This window comes from Chlamydotis macqueenii, chromosome 26 (assembly GCF_036417535.1).
Source record: "Chlamydotis macqueenii isolate bChlMac1 chromosome 26, bChlMac1.mat, whole genome shotgun sequence".
Classification (NCBI taxonomy): Eukaryota; Metazoa; Chordata; class Aves; order Otidiformes; family Otididae; genus Chlamydotis; species Chlamydotis macqueenii.
The window spans coordinates 1,205,949-1,228,020 of NC_141581.1; the positions used below are offsets into that span (position 1 = coordinate 1,205,949).

Here is a 22,072-nt window from a genome sequence, read left to right on the forward strand (position 1 = left end):
TGGATGGGACGCTGTACGCCACACCCGTGCTGGCGGCCATCTGTGCTACAACCTCACAAAGCAAAACATTTGAAGAATCTCTTGATTTTTGGAACTGGCTTTTAAAACAAAGGAACTGGTTGTTATCAGAACCAAATTTGGGAAAAGCTGAATTGATCTTGAAGTGAATGGAATTACTGCAGTTGGTGCTCTTTGAGCATATTTCCTGATTTTTTCAAATGAAAGTGACTCTTAAAACTAAAACATATTGGAAAAGGAGTGGAGAACGTGCACGGGATTCCTGACATTGCTGTGTAACGATGGACAAACACACTGAGGTGTGCTCCTCAGTAAACATGAACGTACCACAAAAATTACCCCCAGCAGAACAGACTTGAGTGGATGCTCAAAACTGGGAAAACAATGACAATTTGATTTCTCTTTAAGAACCTGTCACAGAACGCCAGTGGAATTAAATATCAAACCTTCAATATAGACATACTAAAGGTTAATACCTGCGTACGAGAGAGACCCACGATAAAATGAAAGCCTTTTCTTGAAAGAGGAGGGCGGTCAAGGACGTGGAACCAGGACTTGCAATACATTTCAGGAACCTGTGCAAAACAGTCTCCAGATGGAGGGTCGGTGTGCGAGACCGGATCAGCACCGAGTCACATCCGGAGCGCAGAGAGGGACCGAGGAGAGCAGCTCGGGTGGACAGCAATGCTCTGCACACCTCAGCCCGTTCTGGCAGCTTTGCGCCAGTTTTTAACTAAGTTCTTGCATCGGATAAGCGCTCTTAGCTTCCCCTTTCCCTTTAGGTGAAAGCACAGGTTTTCTCCTACAGCGAAGAAATCAGGAACGGACATTAGAAATAGAAGGAGGAGATAAAAACCAGAACATGACAAGCAAGCCTGGCCCTGGAAATCTTCTTACACTTCTGCTCTTATCAACAAGCTCTAACTTCACGGCTAGAGTAGAGTCAGTTCAAAACCACGCTCCTCTCTTTAAATCGGATTTTAGTGTCTCCTTGTTACGTCATACAGATATCTGGATGCACCCAAAGAGTTTAAATGTAAATAAATGTGATTTTCCAGACAGTGCCGTGAGATACAGATTCAATTTTCAGCATTTCAGAGAAGTACACGTTAGTTACAGCCCACAGTACAGAAAATCAGGACGGACTATTTGTTTTGACTTGTGGATGTTAGTCCTCTGGCATTCTCTAACCTGGATTCTTGTAATTTTGCTTTCACCTGAACAAAGCCAAAGACTGGAGCACAGGCAACCACAGCGAGGGAAGAAACAGATGTGTTTCCTTTAAGATCGTATCAATGGGTGGAGAGATCCACTGCAATCCTTAAAATCAAACTGCCGCTCTTCCCAGGGCGAAAAGATTCCCCTGCTGAGCCAGGTTCCTTGTAACTTAGAGCCAAGGTAAACCAACACTGCCATCAAAGACAGACCCCAGCCTCCACCCGTTCCTGACCTGCACTCCCAGCTCTCTGCCGCTGCCTTCCCGTACCCAACATGAGAATTTGTGAGGCTTCGCAAAGAACCCGGCTTGGGTTAAACTTAAACTTACTCGGGTTTGATTTTACCCCATGCTGGTTCCTCAGTGCAATTCGCTACCTGAATTCTGAACCATCTGTGCCAGCTCAACGCGAGGCACACGAGAACAGCACAAGTGGCTTGTGGCCGGCAAAGCTGTTCCGTCGTCCCCCTGCAGAAACGCAGCTCAAGCTGATCAAACCGCACTGCTACCGAAAACGCCTCCACTGAGCTCCACGTGCCCAGCTGCTATACCACGCCTGGAAATACCTGGATTCATGCCATCAAGCCCTTACTGGCCTCTGCAAAAGGAATCTGAAAAAAAAAAAACAAACGCAAAATTAAGCCTGAATATATTACACACGCAGCCCTCCGTGCGCAACTAACTTGCAGGGACCCTCAGCATCACAGCACATCAAACGTTCCCTGCCTGTGTGTCTCCCACATTTCTCTTAAGGGTGAGTAGCAAGCTTATAAAACTTTCCCCGACTCAGCTCAGACCTGAAAAAGTAGCGTATGATAACATCCTAGCTGCACTTTACTCTCTTGCAGAGAAATTGGCTACAAATGAAGACAGGAAGACTCCCCGAGAGATCTTTTGTTTAAAACAACAGCTTCCAAAGTTTAGACAAATCATCATCACCTGGATATGTGGCATCCCAGCTGCTACAGAACGTGTGTCTGATCTGTTCTGTCAGAACGTGATCACTGATCTGCTGCCTTTCAGCAAAATTCTCAATCGCAGGAATGACTGATGTAGTTGGTTTGTGTTTACCGGACACTGCTATGTCTATAAAAAAACTGGCTCTTGTTGTGATATCGACTCCTCAGAGCTCGTGCTCTTCTTCAGACCAGACACCATTTAAGCTCTGCACTCTAAAGGATGTCAGAAAACCATAAGTAGCCTTCAAAACCACAGTAAAAATGCCCTCCATCAAGCTGGTGACCTCATGAAGAGAAGAAAAGGAACTCCCTCAAGTGGAGAAGTTTGAAAAGAAGCCTTCTTTACCTCTATTCCTGTCAAAAAAGTGCACACTAGAAAATGGAACTGTTAAAGTCTGTTAAGTCTTAACTGTTAAGTCCTCACGAGCACAGAGCTGCAGGGCCTTGGTTTCAGTCAGGCCGGTGTCCCCAGTGGACCTGGGAGCTAAGAGCAGATGGTTTGGAGATCCCCAGGCAGCACCGTTCGTCTCCCTTTCTTGCAGAGGTGGGTCTCCCCAGACACTGCCCAACAGCTCAGGAAAAGGGCACCAGCTCCGAAGAGACATTTTATTTCCATTAGAGCTGAAACAGCATTCGCTCCCGTAGAGCTGGCAGCGGGAGTCTGATCTCTGCCGCATGTGAGGAGAGAAGCCGAGTCTCTCCGAACTCCCTGTGTGACAGGCTGCAAAAACCCGCACTGCTTCTGCAGATTTCGGTGGGCTGTCCAGTGGAACAGAAGCCTCTATTCCCGCACCGATGGCACCCGATCCGGCTGCGCTGCCCCAGCGGCGCGGAAACGGCGCCGGGAGAGCCGCGGGAAGGAGCCCGCTTCTCCTCCAGGCCGCCGAGGCCAGCAGAGCCCAGCCGGCCCCTTCCCCACCCCGCCGGCTGCCCTCGGCTCCCCCCTCCGCCGGGGCGGGAGCGCCGTGAGGGGCCGGTCCCCGAACCCCCCGTTCCAGCGCGGTTTAGCAGAGCGAGCGGGAGCCCGCGCCCCTCGGCAGCGCTCCCAGCCCCGGCCCCGCCACCCCCTCCCTCCCCGGGCGCTGCCGCCTCCCCGTCACCTCCCGGGCGCCGCCTGCTCCCCCTGTGCCCCGGCAGGCAGCCCCCGCCCCGCCAGCGCCCCCGACCTCTCCCCGCAGCCCGCCGGCACCGCGGGCTCCCGCCGCTACTTCACCTGCTGCCCGCTGCCCTCCAGCCTCCCCCGCCGGGGCGGCGCCGAGCCGCTCTCCGCGCCGCTGCCGGCCTCTGCTCTGCGCTGCTCCGCTCCGCTCCCCTCTCCCCACGGCGCCGGCCGGGCCAGGCCAGGCCTCTCCCGGCGCAGCCCTGCCCGCTGCCTTCCCGCCCGCGCCCCCCGGGCCGGCGCGGAGAGCGCTGGGCGGCGGGGGGAGAGCCGCGGCCTGGGGGCCCCGCGTCCCCCCGGGGCGGGGTCTCCCTCAGGCGGGGGGGCGCTGCTGGGCGCCCAAGGGCAGCGGGCCCTGGACGGGGACAGCCGGCCCGGCTGGGAGCGGGGCGCCGAGGGGCTTCGGGGGGCCCGGCAGCTGGTGCCGCCCCCGGAGCGCTTCCACTCTGCGAGCCTTGCCCGGAGCCACGGGGCAGACGGGAGGGCTCGGCCTGTTCGCCTGACCCCGGAGGGACCTAGGGCTCCAGGCAGAGCAGGGCTGCGAGGGTGGGCTGCTGCTGGCGAGGACAGAGGTGATTTTCACAGGCAGCTGGAGGGGACACAGCTGGGACAGCATCCCCAAAGTAGCCAAAAGGACTGCTGGATCCCATGCGAGGGGACGCTCAGGATGGAAAGTTGGGATGCTGCTGAGGGGGGTTTGTCACTCGGGAGGGGGCTGCGTGTAAGGGTGCACTGTGACCTACTGTGCTGTGAATCATGTGCTTAGTGTATTCTGGTATTGCTATGGGTTCCTCCCGCTCCCCTGTTTTCTCTTCTTTAGCTGCTCTGTTAAATGTTTTTATCCCAACCCATGAGTTTTGCCTTTGTTCTTCGCCTGATTTTTCTCCCCGTCCCACTGGGCAGAAGGGAGGGGGAGTGAGCGAGCAGCTGCGTGGTTTTTTAGCTGCTTCATGGGGCTGAACCACAACACGTGGCAGGCCTAATGCCAGAACAACGTCACCAAAGACCCCGTTTTCTAGCATCCGTGCCCACAAGGGAACAGTGCCGTTAGCATGGTGCCCTTTACAGCTGCCAAAGTGAGACGGAAATGCTCAGCAACGAGCTTAGCAGTTATTTCAGATGCGCCTTTCACAAAAAGATAAGGAAGATGTACTGGGAATCTTTGTCACTGCACCCTTGCTCCTGTTGCAGTCTGATGGAAGAGACAGCCATCAGCCGTCCTGCCACTGCCCCCCAAACCGGCTTCTGCTTCTTTTCACGTGTTTCCCTCCTTTTCTTTTGCCTGTCACCTCTTCTTTACCTCCATTACTCTCCTCCAGCTCTTTGCAACAAATCTGCTAATTTCATGCCCGAGCACCTGCTCTATCACTTGTCTAAAAAGACATTTTAAATACAGATATGAATGCGCGCACACGCAGTTATATTCTAAAATCCAAACATGCATCGGAGCAGGACACGGAGCAGCCCATAAACACCCGAGCAGACGATGCTGGAACCCATTTCTGCCGTTCTGCATTTCATCTTTTTCCAGCGATGAATGTCTTTAGATTCACCCAGCGTTTTCTTCACAAGGGAAGAAAAAAAAAAAAAAAGGGAAAAAAATAAGGATCTTCAGCAAACTGCAGCTGCTTTTGATATGGAAAAGCAGTGGTTAAACCACTACATATTATTTCAGCCAAAAGAAGGAGAAAGAGCTAATACTGTGGGCTGCAGCTTTGAAATCCCTGCAGCACAGCTGCATAGATTTTAAGGCCAGGAAAAAAAAAAAAAAAAAAGGTCCTTAAGATGATCTGTTCTGTCCTCCTGCCTCACACAGGCCAAAACAACCTCCACCCCACCGCCCTTGCTTTGCGAGCAGAGCTCATGTCCACGATGATTGTTTGCCAGCGTGCAGTAATGCATTCTTGGAGCACTTAAGGCTCCTCTCTCGGCTCACTAAAATGCTGTCCATCAGCGCTTTATTTCCAGACTTTTCTAAAGTCAGCACCGTTATGCTGAGCATGGTTCCTAATGCCTGCGCAGACAGAAATGTTAACGAGTTTAAACCAAACCCAGGGGCTCGTTATAGATTTGTCGCTGACAGTTTGGTCCGCGTGCTCCGTTCCCATCGAGCCGTACGCAAGCTCGTAGCAGACTGATGGCTCGCAAAGTTCCTGCTCTAGCAGCCAGGTTGCTACGACCAGATTAGGATCTGGAGAAACGTATCGGTGACTATTTGCCGGAGGTAGTAAGGCAAATCACATCACGTAGTAGGACAATCACATCAGGAATCTCTGGGGGTATCGGAGCCCCCGGGGGGGGACCGCAGTGCTCCTACACGCAGGTAGTGGTCCCGCAGTTCGCCGTGCAGCATCGCTGAAACCAGCTGAAAACAGTGCTTGACACACAGCGCCTGTATTTATAAAGCCAGCTTTTCTGGGGCTGACACAAAGCCACTGGTGTCCAGAGAGAACTCCCACTGACTTCCAAAGCATTTGGATTGGGCCTTCCGTGAGCAAAAGCTGCTCATTTCAGTGCGTGCGAATGGTGACACGTGCTTTAGAAGACTAATTCACAAGAAATTCTTCACAAGCGGCAGGCAGACGCCTCTGAGGGTCTCCTCACATCTCATCTCCTCTCCACTTCTCGCAGCCAAGTTGGGCCCGGTCGCCGCCCAGCGGGAGGCCAGAGGGTGAGGGGTGCAAGGCCCACAAGGCTCACGCCTCCCCCCTCTCTGCCCCCGCTCAGCTGCTTCATATTTTCTTTTTTTAAAAAAAAAAATTTCCCCTTCTTAAATACATTATCACAGAGGCGTTATCACTGTCACTGATTGTCTTGGCCTTGGCCAGCAGCGGGTCCGCCCTAGACTCGGCCGAGTCCACCAAAGGGGAAACTTCAGCAGCTTCTTGCAGAAGCTGCCAGTGTAGCTCCCTGCCCCCCCCCAAACCAACACACATGGTGCCTGGAGGGTGAGACAAAACCATCTAAGACCACTGGAGCAAAGGCTGAGGTGCTCAAGGACTTTTTTTCCTCAGTCTTCACCAATAAGGGCTTTTGTCGCGCCACGCAAGGCCAGGTTGGACGGGGCTCTGAGCAACCTTATCCAGTTGGAGATGTCCCTGGACATCCCTGGACTGGGTGGGCTTTACAGGTCCCACTGTTCAGGTAGCGGGAGCAAGGGGCCTCTGTTCCTACCAGGATGCCACTGGTACTGCCAAATCCTCCAGGTGCCAGGAGGGGATGTTCTAACCCGATCCCTGGGGTCCCGGAGAGCACGCACAGCCCCAGCATCTCCCCATCGGCTGCCGTGCAGAATCCGGTCCTTTTCTGGGAGCACAGGGGGTTCTGGGAGCGCACGCGGGCGGGTACCATCCCCTCCTGGGAGTCACGCACCTGGGGAAAGCGCGGCCCGTCCGAGGGGGATCCAGAGCTGCCTGTTTCCTGATCGAGGGACTAAAAGAGGTGACAGCACCGCTTGAGCGAGGGCTGGGGAAAGCATGCCACCGCGTTACCTTCCCTCACGCCCGCGAGGTCCCATCTCCTGGCCCTGTGTCACCGCAGCCAGCACAGCGGCAGGAGCACAGGCCATGGTCGCAAACACATTTACCAAGTGGCACAAGGCTGCGGATGCAGCTTGGTCCCCACACAGCTCAGTGAATGAACGTGTTCATTTCCCACCCAGAAAATACTGTTTACAGCAAAAAGCATGTTGCGCCGCAGGCCCCCTCAACCCTTTCCCTCCCCAGGAGGAGCTGGGGGGGCTGTTGGGGACAGGACAGAACACAACATGTTGCCTTGGGAGTCGGGTAGGGTGAGTGCCCTGGGTCGGTGCCCTCCCTGTGCGCCCTTCCACGCAAACTGTCGTGCAAACTGCCGCGCTCTGCTCACCAGCGCTCCCCAAGGGCCCGTTTTATCCGTGCAGAGATAATTCTGAACTCAACCAGTTCATGAGCACTGCGGCCATGACCATCCCATCTCCCACACGTCCTTTTCCACTCGCAACCAGCAAGCGCAGGAGGGCATCTTTCCCAGTTGGCTCTCCCAGTGCTGTTGACAAGAAGTTCTCTCCCACAAAGTTCAGGAATTTGAGACCTGCTCATCACAGCAGCATGGTGTTCCCAGCTGGTGCCTGGGGAGTTGAAATCCACAATCAGGACAAGGCCACCCAATCCAGAGATTTCTCCCAACTGCCCAGAGAACTCGCTGCTGGTACCCTGGCAGGGCGGTCGGTAGCAGCCACCCGCTCCAACATCTGGTTTATTTCCGCAGCCAGAGGCTCTCAACCACATCGTGGCTGACGCTAAGGCCTGCGCCATCAAATCTGTCCCTTAGCTACAGCACGACACCTCCACCTGCGCCGCCCGCCCCTCCTGAACAGCCTGTCCCTTCCATTGAAGCCCTCCAGGCGTGGCATTCGTCCCACCAAGCCCCACTACTCCCAAAGACATCCCAGCTCGGGGAACGGACCAAGGCTTCCAGCCCCTGATAGCCGCATGTCAGGGCCGGGGAACCCCAGCCCCTCCCCAGGAGCTGGGGAGGCTGTCGGGGGTGGGATGGAACACGGAACCCCACCATTCCACCCTGGAGACCCCAGCAGGTCCATACCAGCCAACAGTCAGAACCGACGATGGCGCTGCCACCACGTGGTGCCCGCGCCTCCTCGGCACGCCTGCCACATCAGGCTTTCCTGCTTCCCGAAATCTTCTACCCCCAAGGTAGGCACCGAGCCCGACCCCTGCAGCCCGCGGACAAGAGCGGAGGTGACCGCCGGCCACGGCTCCTGTCTCTCTTTCAGGCTCAGCCAACCTGTGCCAAGTGCCGGGGCAGGAGCAGCCCTTCCCCGCAGCCTGGGCGCCCGCGGTGGGGGTGGCACCCCAGGCCCCCCCAGCAGGTACGGCACCCCTGTCTGCTCTGGCACCCTGGCACCTTCGGCATCTTCAGCACCCTGACCCCCATTCCCAGGCACTGCCAGCAGCCCCACCACCCACATCGGCGATGGGGGCGGGTGCCCCGGGAGGGTCCCACGTCCCAACATGGCCCCCTCTCCCCCACACAGGGCTGCAGAGGGCTCCGTGCGGCTGCCTCTTTGACCCCCGCTTCTTCCAAATCCGAGGGACCAGCAGCATCCTGCCTTCGCCGGCCGCCCCCTCGCTCGGCCACAGCGCCGCTGCTCTGCCAGGCACCGTCCTGTGGGGCCCCACGGGCTGCGGGACCCAAGTGGTGTGGGCAGCCCCAGGGACCCCCCAGGGCCAACAGCAACACCTCGTGCCCTACAGCCCTCAGGGGAGAGCGGTGGCCCCAGCCCCCTCGCTGCTGCTGACCTCCATCCCTGGTAACCAGCACATCCCGAGGCAGCCGGCAGAGACGAACATCTCCGGCGCCGGCACCCTCGCGGGGGTCCCCTCCAGCTGCTCTGCTGCTCCCCAAAGCCAAGTCCTTGAGGACTCTGCAGACGACGTTGAGGTGTCTGAGGAGGAGCTTCTCCAAGAGGCCCTGAGGCTCTTTGGTGGCTCCCTGGACACGGTGGGGGCCAGCCAGGATGGTCCCAGCAGCGTCCAGGTGCCTGGGGACCCTGCTGGCACCATTGGAGAGGGGAGAGAGGTGGCCCCAGCCTTTCCAGTGTCATTGACGCTGATCGCTGGCCAGCAGCACGTCGAGGCACAGCCAGCAGAGCCCAACGTCTCCGGCACAGCCACCCCCACATGGGCACCCTCAGGTAGCAGCAACCCCCCGGGCAGTGACATGCCCCCCTGCTCCTCTGCTACCCCCCACAACCAAGCCCTCGGGGACCCCACAGGAGACCTTGCCGTGCTCGACGAGGAGCTCCTCGAAGAGGCCCTTAGGCTCTGCAGTTGCTCTCTGGATGCAGTGGGGGTCAGCCAGGACAATCCCAGCAGCGTCCCCATTCCTTGGGACCCTGCTGGCACCATCGGAGAGGGGAGAGAGGTGGCCCCAGCCTCTCCACTGTTGCCAACGGCCATCTCTGGCCAGCAGCACATAGAGGGGCAGCCAGCAGAGACCAACATCTCTGGCACAGCCAGCCCCACAAGAGGACCTGTGGGAAGCAACATTCCCCGAGACAGCGATGGCCCTCCCAGCCCCTCCACTGCCACCCACAACCAAGGTCCCGAGGACCCCGTAGGGGCATTGCCCAATGAGGTGCCTCTAGAAGATGCACTAATGATCTTTGGCTGCTCCTTGGATGAAGAGGGGATCAAAGAGGACAGTCCCAAGAGCATCCCCCCACCTGGAGACCCTGCTGGCACTGGCCCAGCCATCCCCCTGCCCGGGGACCCTGCTGGCACTGGCCCAGCTGTCCCCCCGCCCAGGGACCCTGCTGGCACTGGCCCAGCCGTCCCCCCGCACGACTTTGCCTGGCTCTCGCTGCCCGAGGATCTGCTCAACGCCGACTACAGTGTCCCTGAGATAGCTGACGCCATCCTGAGCCTGGACGAATTTGTCATGGCGATGCAGCCCCAGCAGCTGTGGGAGGACACGATGATGGATCCGTCAGCATCCCAGGCAGAGAAGTGGGGGCAGAAGCGGAGACCGAGCACCCAGCCAGAGCCACCCAGCAAGCGCAGGGTTCTGTGGCGCAGCTGGAGGGTGTGAGGGGGGGATTAGAGCCACAGCAGGGGCGAGATGGAGATGGGGGATTGAGGGAGGAGGGCTAGTGTTTTTGGGGGATAGCGGGAGGGAGATTAGTAGCTTTGATGGGACCTTTTCTCTTTTTTTTTTTGTCAATTAAAAGCTGTTTCTCCAAAACCACTCTGTGCCTGTGTGGGAGGGAGCAGAGGACACTGCAAAGCAGCACCCAAGAGGTGCAAAAGCAGCCACCTCTCTGGGCAACATGGGCCAGTGCTCCACCACCTAGTACCTCATCTAAATCTGCCTCCCTCCATTTTGAAACCATCACCCCTCGTCCTGTCACACCAGGCCCTGCTGAAGAGTCTCTCCCCACCTTCCCTGCAGCCCCCTTTGGGCACTGGGAGCCGCTCTCAGGTCTCCCCGGAGCCTCCTCTTCTCCAGGCTGAACAGCCCCAGCTCTCTCAGCCTGGCCTCACAGCAGAGCTGCTCCAGCCCTCTCAGCATCTGCGTGGCCTCCTCTGGACCCTCTCCAACAGCTCCACGTCCTTCTGATGTTGGGGGCTCCAGAGCTGGACGCAGCACTGCAGGGGGGTCTCACCAGAGCAGAGGGGCAGAATCCCCTCCCTCAACCTGCTGCCCACGCTGCTGGGGGTGCAGCCCAGGATGCGGTTGGCTTTCTGGGCCACAAACGCACATTGCCGGCTCATGTTGAGCTTCTCATCCACCAGCACCCCCAAGTCCTTCTCCTCAGGGCTGCTCTCCATCCATTCTCCACCCAGCCTGGACTCGTGCCTGGGATTGCCCCGACCCACGTGCAGGACCTTGCACTTGGCCTGGTTGAACTTCATGAGGTTCTCACAGGGTGTCATGGTCCACTTGGGACTCGCGATGGTTCTTTTACTGTGATCTCAAAGTGCAAAATTACGGCAAACCCGCCAAAGGGGTTGGCTTCAATTAAACAGTGCAAACTTTATTATTTTGCCTGTAAAGCGTCACGCAGTAGATAAAAGAGTGGGAAAGGAAAGATAAGGAAAGAGGATTATAGCTGCCACTGTGGGTCCAAGGTGTTCCTATGGTCCCAGATCCAGGCAGCATCCCACCGGTCTTCATGATCGATGTCGCTCCTTGGTGGGGAGAGCTCTCAGGGGTCAACCATTTATGCTCAGTAACAAACCTTGCTCCTCTTTTGCTTCAGGGGTCCCCACCTTTCTCAGAACTCATTATCCTATCTCCACCACTCCCAGGTGGCCCTGTTGCATGTGCCCCGAGGGGAGTGTCCAGGGCATGGTTTACCTCAGAGGCAGGTAGCGTTTAGGATGGAGGTGTGTTTTTGTATCATAACAACATCCTAATGAGCAAAGCTGAGACAGCTGTTGTGGCCCATCTTCCTTGATAGCAGCTATGCTGTGACCTGAGCAGCTCAGGTCCTTCCCTGATAACAGGGAACGGACAGTCCCTTCAGTCCCCATCCCAGGGGCGTTACACCTCTTGAGTTCCACTCACAGGAGCAGCAACTGAGGTTTACAGGAACTCATCCGTGGAAACTGCATTCCACTCATGGGAGCAGCACCTGTGTCTCAGGCAGACTGCTCGCAGCAACTCAAGTCAAGTTGTGAGCCTAACTTGTAGGCCACATCAAATCCAAAGTCCAACTGGAGGTGCCGTGTCCCTGATGACAAGGTTGAGACAATGCTGATCTTCTAACCGAACCTTACACCCCCAGGCTCTACTCTCCCTCTGGACATCTGATCCAACATTGACGATCAACTTGACCTGCCTGCCCACAAGTAAAAAAAAAAAAAAAAAAAAGGCCTTAGAACAGGCAACATGAAACAATTGCTCCCACACCAGAAGTGCCAGCACTGAAAGCTCTTGCTGCTCCTCACCGGTTCTTGCCACGGCATCTACAGGCCCACAAACACTGGGGCTCTGGCCTTTCCTGGACGAACAAGGCTCCAACATTTACCAACACCTCCACCCAGTGGCCGCTGAGGAAAAATCTTAAAAATCACGAACATCGTATGATAATGCCAGCTCTGAAAGCTCTTGCTGCTTCTCCCCAGCCCTTGCCAGCACATCTACAGTGCCACAAACATCATCCAGCATAAGGGCCACAGAAAAGACAGAACAGCACAGGTTCTCTCTCTTGCCCTGCACACCCTAGCATCACGCTGACCATTAACGCCTGCCTTCACCTTCCCGAGAGCAACTGTTCCCAGGGAGCCCTCTTCCCCGTATCAGCTTCATACACCCTCCCTGCAGCTTTCTACCTTGTTCCTTCCTCATCCACGCTCCCTCAACTTAACTCTGTAAGGCCAGAAATCTGATTCCATCCTTAGAGTAAGAACTCCACAGTAACTAAGATGGCGCTGTGCTCACCCAGCTCCTCATCACCATCTGCAAAAAGAACCCCAAAAATGAAACCTACCCAACAGCACTGCCGTTCACCATCACACCCGTTACCACCCATCTCTTCTGAGGCACCCTCCTCCTCAAAAGCACCACAGTGCTCTGCTCACCTGCTCCACTCCAGTTCCCAAGAAATCCCACGCCGCAACTGCTGCTCATGGTGCTTCAGATGCTGAGAGATGCCAAGTTGCTGCTGTGCTGGTGGGAAACGCTCCTCTCTTCTCCTACCCGGCTCACCTCAAACGCTCGCGCCATTTCCAAGGCAGCCTGCACAGAACCTGCACAACCAGAGAGGAACATGGCAGTGAGTTATGACAGGATACTTGGCTCTTCGACGCCCACCCAGTCGACAACCACCTCACCTTCTTGGACCACTCATCAGCACAGGACTTCACCCCGCCGAGCCCGCTTGCTACCCCTGGAAAAACCAAGGAAAGGCGCAGGCTGAGATACCGCCCAGCGCTGCAGCCTGCCCGCCCCAGCTCCTGTCTCTCCCTCCTTTGCCTTGGCTGCTCCCTGGCCCTGCCTCTGCCTGTTACAGGTTGTCGCGCTGAGGCTTGGCTACCACCTTGAAAACACCTTTTTTTGGTGTTCCAAGGTTTCCACCTTCACCAGCACCACCACACCTCAGCAAGAACTGCCCCTTCAGCCCAACCATCACCCCTCACCTTCCCCGAGTCAGCTCCAGTGCCATCACAGAGAGCTTACTCCCTGCTTCTACCTTCGCAACAGCCAAACCAGAAGCTACTCCTGGGGTCACCAGTCACATCTTCCCCCCCCGACACCACACAACGACCCAGATCAGGACTCCAGTAACACACTGGACAGTACACAGAAGGGGAAACCACACCAGCTACATATGAACACATCCTGGGCTGGAGCTGCCCTGCCCAGCACACGCTCCAGTTCACATCAAGGACCCCAGAGCCTCTCTCCACCCAAACACATCCCACCCTGACCTGCCTGCTCCGCTGGGCTCAATTTAAAAGCCCTCCCTGGCACTCCACACTCACAGAGCAGCAGCCCCTGGCCTCGTTCAGCCCCGCTCAGGACCAAGCTACACAGCCTCTCGCTCACCACCCCCACCTCCAGCAGGGCAGGGAGGAGAACTGGGAAAGACAAGAAGGCAAAACTCAGGGCTTCAGGTAAAAAACATTTAAGAGAGCAACAGAAGAAAACAAAACAGACACAGAAAGCAAACAAAAAAACTAAGAACAGAAAATACATAAGCGTGTAATTTGCATTACAATACCTCAGAGTGAATCATAGAATCATTAGGGTTGGAAGGGACCTTCAAAGGTCATCTAGTCCAACCCCCCCTGCAAGGAGCAGGGACATCCCTGACTAGATCAGGTTGCTCAGAGCCTCATCCAGCCTGGCCTTGAACGATTCCAGGGATGGGGCTTCCACCACCTTTCTGGGCAACCTGTTCCAGTGTTCTATAACTCGCATCGTAAAAATTTTTTTCCTTATTTCCAATCTAAATCTACCCCCCTCTATTTTAAAACCATTACCCCTCATCCTATTGCAACAGGCCCTACTAAACAGCCTTTCCCCATCTTTCTTGTAGGCCCCCTTGAGGTACTGGAAGACCGCTATCAGGTCTCCCCGGAGCCTCCTCTTCTCCAGGCTGAACAGCCCCAACTCTCTCAGCCTGGCCTCATAAGAGAGGTGCTCCAGCCCGCTGATCATCTTCGTGGCCCTACACCTGACACCCTACACCTGAATCCTGACACCCAGTTTCCTCCTGAGTAGCAGGAACCTTCCTCTCAGCACCCTCCTCCCTTTAAATACTCAGCATGGTGTCACCTGGGAAAGAACAGCCCTTGGGCTAATTTGGCTAAACTGTTCCAGCTCTTGGCTAATTAGTAACCTATCCCAGCCCTGTCCTCCGGCCACAGGAGCCAGCTCCTCTCCCAGCCCAGCTGGAAATCTATTCCAGCCAGAACCAGGACAGCCCCTCAGCTTAGCTTTGAGGGCTGGGGTCAGAATCCATCCTCAACACAGACCACCCAGGCTAACTAGGATGTTGCTGTGATCGCCCAGTTCCTCTTCACCATCAGCAAACAGAGCACCGTCAGGCAGTTTGACACCAGTCAGCACCAATCTGTTCCACGATGATGGCCTCCTTTAAAGCACCGTGGTGCTCCACCCACTTGCAGTGGGGTACATCACATCTCTCACTACTTGGTCATACCTCCTATCAGCTGTGCGGAGACTAAACCGGAGCAAACCTCATCAACACCCACATCCAACAGCAATACTCATCCGAGAAAGGCTGAAAAACCTGCCTCCCTTTCCCAACCACCCCCCAGTCCCAAAAATTACAAATCCCTTCTCTTCTCCTGAACTGGCAGGGAAGGAACCCCACTCCTTCCCAAGCTCCCAGTGACCGATACAGCCTGTTCGGAGCAGCGATCACGGAAACAAAACCGAGCAGCAAGCAAAGGAGTGAAAGGGAGCCAGCAAGGGAGAGGGAACGATGCCGGCGACCGAGAGAGAGGGATGGATGCCAGGAAGGCAGATACCTGCCCTGGCCAACCCCCATTTGTACACTGAGCACGACGTTGATGGCATGGAACACTCTCTTTGGCCAGTTTGGGTCAATTATTCTGTCTGTCCTTCTCCCAGCTTCCCGCATCTGCACATCAGTGAGACTTGGAAACCTGGACAGTGTCCTTGGACTCATTAACAACAGCTCCTGTCATCAGGGTGTTTATCAACATTCTTCACACACGAAATCCAAAACACACCGGCCACTGAGAGGAAAATTAACTCATCCCTGCCGAAACCAGGACAGGGTGGGAATTCGTACTAGGGAATAGGCTATAAGGATTTGATCTTAAATTCTCATGTGGTGCTTCTGTGATAGCATCGAGTACTTCTTGATACGGATGCTGAAGTGCTGACACAACTGCCATGCTTAGAAGGCTGCTCCTGTGTCTGGTCTGTGCCTCTGCCTCAGAGTCCAACTTTCCCTTCTGTAGCTGGTCTGAAAGAGCCAGTCTGGCGTTGGCGTGCTACCTGACGCTCACCCCTTGCCTCCTCTGAAACCTCTCCTGCTGTCTGCAGAACAGTGCGACCAGCTGAAGGAGATCATTCCTGAGATCGATGCTGCAGTCAAGAAAGTATAAGATGAAGAACCTTGGACACCTTCAACCTATTTCCTTTCCCTTTAGTGCACTGACAACTATAAAGCCAAGGATTCTCATCTGGAGCCTTCCCCTCACCTCGCTGGGGTTTCCTCACTGAGGTGGCCATGCTGAAAAGGCCAGAGACTCTTCTGTTTTGAAGAAGTAGCGCACAGAGCCAGTGCTGTGAAATGAGACTTCAGCACTTCTGGCTTCAAGCAGACTTGATGTCTGTGCTGGTGAGGGACACGACCTCAGCCTGGCTTTCCAGGAGTGGACGGCTTGGCTCTACCCTGTGGTGTGCTGTAACTGCTCTGCATCTGTTACCGCCTTCCACTTGGTTGACTGTTGAGTAAGACAGTTTGGGTACCTCTCTGTGTTTCTTCCACATGTCATTCTGGCCGTTTCACCTATTTTCTGTGTTGGTGAGGGTGCTTTGGGTTTGGTGTTTTTTTTTTTTTTCTTTGAGTGCAGGAAGGGGTTATTATACTTCAGCAACAGGTTTGTCTGTAGAGGGTGAACATGCACAATAAACCTGTTTGCATTATAAAAGGGAGAGGCACAGCGTTTCACAGGCTAGCACCTCAACTCTATTTTGGGCACCCTTCTTTTGTAGGTTGCTGCTGGATTTCCCTTTCAGAAAACGAGTGCTCCGTAGTGTTTATTCCCATGATATATTCCCAATAATCCTGCCATACAGAAGCAGTCAGTCAGCAGTCTACTCCAGGTCATGGGAAGGGCAAGCTTTCTAGCTTGAATCATTCAAAGGAACTGGGTAATTAGGAGGCCTGTTAAATAGGGGAGAAACTAAAGGCCCATGGAGGAAAAAGAACATTCCTTTCCCTCTGGCGGAGAAAAATGACAAGCTATGGAAAGAGTGGAGAGAGAATATTTTATACTTGAGCTCTAAATGGATCCTACTCTGGGATCAGCTGCAGCAAGCACAGCCTTCCTCAGCAAGGCTTCCAGACTTTTCAACAGCGTGCATCTTCCATCTATTTTTGGGTTTTCTCTCGCCCTGGTTTCCATAGTATCTGAACGCTTCATGCTCTTAAACGGATCTGACACTTGCAACACCTTGGTGAAGTAGGAGGTACTGAGGACCTTGCTCTGGAGAGGTGCTGGGGCTGTCACAGCTCAGGGCTGTGGGGAAGATGTGGGGTGGAGGCGTGAATTGAAACCAGGCTTTCCTAAACGCTGAATTTGTAACTGCTGGATTAACCTTTCACTCAGCTATTCTCTATTCCAGTGTCACATTTCTTCCTCTCCAGTAAGTGAGAGAGAGCATGAGGATGCTATAAAGTGTCCTGAAGCCAAGTTGCTTATGCTGGAAGCTTATTCCTGTGGAATACTTATTTTTTAAAAAAATACATATATACTTTTAATGTCTTAATACAGTGTTCAGAGGCTAAAGGTAATGGGAAGATAAAAGAACTTAATAAACCAAAGGAGATGAAAGAGAAGCAGATGGTGTAGGTATGAACCCAGGACACAAGGGGTGCTCGGTCCTTTTGCTTTGTCCCAGCCCTGGGTACTCGGAATAAAGCACGTGACAGAAACAGCCCTCTCTGTGCGTGACGCACGCTCCAGGAGCGTTGAGGAGGCAGAGGGAGAAGCCAGATCCAATCAGCAGAGCTTAATATCTTTGCTGATTAAAACCAGGTCCAAACTGAGCTTGACCAGCTCAACCGAATATTGCACGGTTCTAGAGCGGAGTGGCTCCCCCTTGATTGGGGAAAGAGGGCCATGTTCTCATGTTTTCTGACCAGCTTGCTTTCAAACGTTGGAAGAAACACTTCACAAACAACCCAAGCTTTTTCTGTAACAAGCAAAATGCTTGCCTTTTTTTTTTCTTTTTCCTTTAAATCCTCAAAGAACAGCTGCTCTTGATCAGGAAGATATCTGGAATCTTTGATGTTCATTTCCAATCTGCCCACTGTTATAGACGACTTCCGATCATAAAATCCATAAACTTGGGTAATTTTTGATTTGTTGCAAAGCTAAAATATTAAAAAACCCTAATCTTTGATTGGGATAACAGATATCCAATGAAAGGTAAACAGCAAGGTCTTGGCAAGCAAGAGAGGATAAATCCTTACAGCAAGTTGTGTTCTTTCGCACAGAGAGGATGTCTTCCTCTTAAGCTTTTAATCCGGCTGTCTTGGAGCAGTTTTCTCTGCAGAACCTTTTGCTCCAGACCAGAAGCAATCACATGACAGAAATGAACTTCTGTCTTCTTGAGACACTATACCGTTGCTTGGATATTTTCTGCCAGAACTGTCTCCCCATCTCTTCTTCTTTTTTTCTGGGCCGCTGTGAGGATTTCCTGCCTCAAGTGCTGTCTCCCTGGTGATGTGGAAATTCAGAGCTCCAGCTTATATTTTCCCAGTTCCTCGATGCCTTCAGGAGCTGGAAGGAAAGGGCAGGCACTCCTAGTGCAAAGTGTATCTGGCCGTTTCCGCATCTTTCCTTTGAGCCTTTCTCAAATTCGGGCCACTGCACTGGACCTGTTCACCTTTCATCTTGAGCTGTTCCTGTCTAAATCCAAACACCCAGGTGCACAAGAAGCCAGGAAAGCACAGAGGTGTTTAAAGAAAACACCTTGGGTTTTTTCTGCAGAGAGACATTTGCTAGTGAAGAGAAACTTCCTGGGCACACAATGGGGTTTTCTTTTAACAGTTCTTTCTTGAAGCAGCATCTCAGGTTTGGAATCATCATGATTCCCAGATTCATCCTCTGGGAATCACGCATCTAAGCTGCGCTGTGTCCCTTCCAGCTCTCCCTTGCAGCCTCCTCAGGGACAGGTGCAACACATTTCTTCTTAATCTGCAAAGGTGACCTGTCGTTTCCCTTTTTCACTCTCTCTTCATGCTGTGTCTATCTTTTATTACCCCTTAATCCCGTTACTGCGGTATAGAATTCTCTGTCTGGCTCTGTAAACTCTTTCAGTGGGTGCTGATTGACAGCTGTTCTGTTTTTCATTTACCAGCCGGATTTTCACGTCTGTTTTTCTCCATCGCAGTCAGGGGTGATTATAACATGTCCATTCATGGACTCCCAAAGACGCTGGGTAGATCTTTCCCTCTAAACAGACATTTCGCACCTGAGGCATTGAGCTGTAACACAAGCCTAGATCAGCCTGTGCTGCAGCAGCTGACATGAAAAAGCAGGCGAGGCACGGAAAGGTGTTTGAAAACATTGCTTGCTTAGCCATGATTCATCCCAGGTGAGGTTTGTTGCTGTTGTGACCTTGTTTTTAAGGTTGCTTTCTCTGTTTGCAGCTGTTAAGAACAGTTTGACTCATCATCGGCTTCTCAGCTGATGCATCTGTGGCTTCTGGATTGACGGCAGAGGCCTGGCAGTATCTGCAAGAGGTATGATCAGAAAGTTTGACCAGTGTGGGCAGTTCTAGCTTTTTTAGGGTGAATTTTAGTGGTACTGCCCTCAAACACAAGGCAGCTCTACAGCAAGAGTCTTGAGACCCTTCCGACGGCCCCTGGGTTCAGGCCAGGCTGCAAAAAGCTGAAGGCCTTTGTGAGTCTGTTTCGGTGAAAAGCCTGGATGCAAATTCTAACCCCTTGCACCCGCTGGCCCTGAGTAAGCGTTCTGGCAGCTCCACGCACAGGGGGGGATGATAGCCAGGGCTGGAGAAAGGAGGGTACAGAACTGCAACTTGGAGAAGGGTTGAGATGTTTTGCTGTGCACAGGAGAGAAGAGGAATGAATCCACAGTGCTTTTCTACCAAGGGCCAGCACGTGCCTTTGGTTTTGCAGGGATGTCTGTTGTTCTTGCTGTGACTTTAGCCTAGGAGCCAGGCAGGTGCTCATACATGAACAGTACTTTCAGTTCTGCCCTCTGCTTCCTAGGACTTGGACCTCTCTTCTTCCCCTGATAACCCATCCCCTTTTTCCTAATTTTTCCTGCATTGAAGCCTGCTGCAAGCCTCTCCGGTTTCAGGGGCCTGGAGTCAGCCCTCTGCCTTCCTGGGTAAAATCTGGGTAGGATCTGAGCCAGCGCTCTGGGAGGTGAGCGGTGTGAGCTGGTGCGTGGGGCACTGTGGAGAGAGGGCAGGAGGGAGGATGGGACTTGAGGAGCAGGCGAGAGGGCCGGCGGATGGCCAAGCTGGACTGCTGTGCGGAAGCACGGAGCTGTTGTTGCACTGGGCATGGCAGCGTCCAGTGCCAACCTCCTCCACTCACCGCCTCCATCTATCTGCAGGATCCAGGGCAAGAATGTTAGGAGATGGCAGAGAGACTAAGGAAGGGGACGGGAGGCCACGTTGTGCCTGCACCACAGCCCTTTGTAAAGCCTTGGGCCTGGTGTGCTCAGCAGGTCTGAGCACCTGGCTCTGCCAAAGCTCTCTGCAAACAATCCAGAAAATGCATCCCCTCCCTCTTCCCAGCACGAGGGCACAGAGGTCCATTCATCTTCACCAGGGCAGGATGACAGGCTAAAATGTACGGTGTGACAAGAGCTGCGCATGCTGCAGAGAAAATGCCCCATGGGATGTGCAGGCGGTGCGTGGCTGTGGGCGGCCGAGCCGTCCCTGCAGCTGCATGGCTTTTGGGAGCACCGTGCCTCCGCGTCACCCCGGGGAGCTGAGAGTGAGACAGCCTGGGCCGCCTGGACCGTGGTGCTCGGAGCACGGACGTCTCCTGTTGCCTCGCGTCGTCTGTCAGAACTGGAGGAGCCGGCGGGAGAGCAACCCACGTCCCCGCGTGAGGAGTCGAATCTGACCCTGGCAGCAATAACGGCCGCTTCCATGCGGATACGTGACCAGCTTCTGACCATCTGGCACGGTCTGAGTGGGACCTGGCTGGAAACGCCGCTGCCAAGCCACAGCTAGGAGAGAGCTGAGCTTCTCAAAAGAAAGTGGCTTTGCCCAGAGGGGCCTGGGGCAGAGACCCGGGGCCACGTATCGCTTCCCCTTGCAGCTAAGCCCCTCCAGGAGCGATGCTCATGGCCGTGCTCACCGCCCTGTCACAGTTTCTTCACTTTAGGGGAGGGCTGTGTTAGAAAATTTTCTACTGGAAATAATTTATTTTCCTCCAGACCCTGGTGGTGCTGAGACAGTGAGAAAAAGGAGGCTGAACACTGATTTCCAACCCGGATGCAGAAGGGCCTTATCTTTTGTTAGCTCTTACTTTGGAAGAAGCTCTAATGCCTAATTTCCTGAGAGCTGATGACTATTTGTCCTGCTGAGCTAACTACCCGGTCCTACAAATGATACCTCCTACTCCTGCCGAACACACAGCGCCTGTTCCTGGGTGCTCTCCCACTCTCCCCTGGGCTCCTAGGGCCTGGGTGGTTCTGGGACTTAGGCCCCAAAAATACACCTTTTCCCTCACCTGAGAAACGCGGGCGTTGTGTCTCCTCCTCGGCCCTCGGGACGCGGTCAAAGCTGCCTTCCCTCCTCGTCCGTGGCTGCGAGCGCTTTCGCGGCTCTGCTCGCCAAGGGGCCCCTCTCTTGGAGGCCCCTCTGTCCCTCCTCTGTCCCCTCTCTTGGGGGTCCCTTGTCCCCTCTCTTGGGGTCCCCCCCTTTGCCGCACCCCACCCCTCCCTCGGGCTCCCGCGCCCCGCCTTGGCCGCGCGCCGCCAGTGGCGGGCCGCCAGGGGGCGCCGCGGAGCGGCTCTTTGTGGCGGCGCGGCGGCGGCGGCGCTGGCGGTGGCGGCGGGGCCGTTCCCAGCCGCGCTGCCTCCCCCGTCCGCCCGCCCGCAGCCGCGCCGGGCGCGGGGCATGGCCAGACTCACCGAGGGCGAGGCGAGGAGGCAGCCGCCGCCGCCGCTCCCGCCAGCGCCGCCGCGCCGAGCCTCCCCCATGAGCAGCAGCGGCGGCGCGGAGCCCCCCGCGCAGCCCGACAGCATGAAGGACCTGGATGCCATCAAGCTCTTCGTGGGGCAGATCCCGCGCAACCTGGAGGAGAAGGACCTCAAGCCGCTCTTCGAGCAGTTCGGCAAGATCTACGAGCTCACCGTGCTCAAGGACCGCTACACCGGCATGCACAAGGGTGAGCCCGGCCCCGCGCCCCCCGCGGCACGGCCCGCTCTCCGGGGCGCGCACAAAGGGAGCCCGGGTCGGTCCACGCGTGTCCCACCGCGGCGTGCTGCCTCTGTCTGCCTCCCCCCCCCACCCCCGTCACCCGGGGAAAAGGTCTGCACCCCCGGCGCCCACGCGTGAGGATCGGCGTCCCCGCCCTCCTGCCCCGGTCTCGCCGCCGCGGGGCCTGGCGGCGGTCACGCGTGGGGTGGCTGTGACAAAGGCGGCGGTGTGCGGAGCGGGGCGGGCCGAGGCCGCTGCGGGTCGCGGGGGTCCTCGGGGCAGGGGGGCGGCCAGGCGTCCCTCCCCGCGGTCCCACACCTCCTCCCCGGCCGCAGTTTTAAAATCCACGTAATCCAAAGAACATCGGGGGCGTTGGGGTGGATGGGGGGCTTTGCTGGTGGGGCGGGATGGGTGAGGGGCCTTCCTCTGCTGCAGGACCTCCAGCAGATGCTGAAAAGTTTTGAGGAGGCTCGTTCAGCTCAGTTATTGTTGTGTTTGAAAGCTGTGTTTTGCAAAGCTGTCACATTCAGGATGTCAGCTCCCTTCTGCGGAGCCGTCCAACCCCACCCCGGC

The 22,072-nt window shown here is 55.3% G+C and overlaps 2 protein-coding genes across 9 annotated transcripts in view; one reads left to right on the top strand and one right to left on the bottom strand.

The window, feature by feature from the left end:
• Nucleotides 1-20,940, bottom strand: part of LOC104484622 (ceramide synthase 4) — a 56,166-nt gene extending 35,226 nt beyond the window's left edge. Inside the window, exons 1-2 of one of the 6 annotated variants that reach the window (XM_086767654.1) lie at nucleotides 20,808-20,940; nucleotides 12,439-12,606 (exon numbers count right to left, since the gene is read on the bottom strand). The gene's annotated coding sequence lies outside the window, so the exon portion shown is untranslated. Of the gene's footprint in view, nucleotides 1-2,173; nucleotides 2,512-2,539; nucleotides 2,566-3,406; nucleotides 3,629-12,438; nucleotides 12,607-20,807 lie in introns of those variants that run through there. The other 5 variants (XM_086767660.1, XM_086767656.1, XM_086767655.1 and 2 more) reach the window with 5 other exon arrangements.
• A 256-nt stretch (nucleotides 20,941-21,196) lies between these two features.
• CELF5 (CUGBP Elav-like family member 5) overlaps nucleotides 21,197-22,072 on the top strand; it is a 37,135-nt gene continuing 36,259 nt past the window's right edge. For 2 of the 3 annotated variants that reach the window (XM_086767649.1, XM_086767650.1), the window contains exon 1: nucleotides 21,197-21,467. In XM_086767649.1, coding sequence (XP_086623775.1) covers nucleotides 21,197-21,467 — 271 coding nt within the window. The remainder of the gene's footprint in view (nucleotides 21,468-22,072) is intronic. The other variant, XM_086767651.1, reaches the window with a different exon arrangement.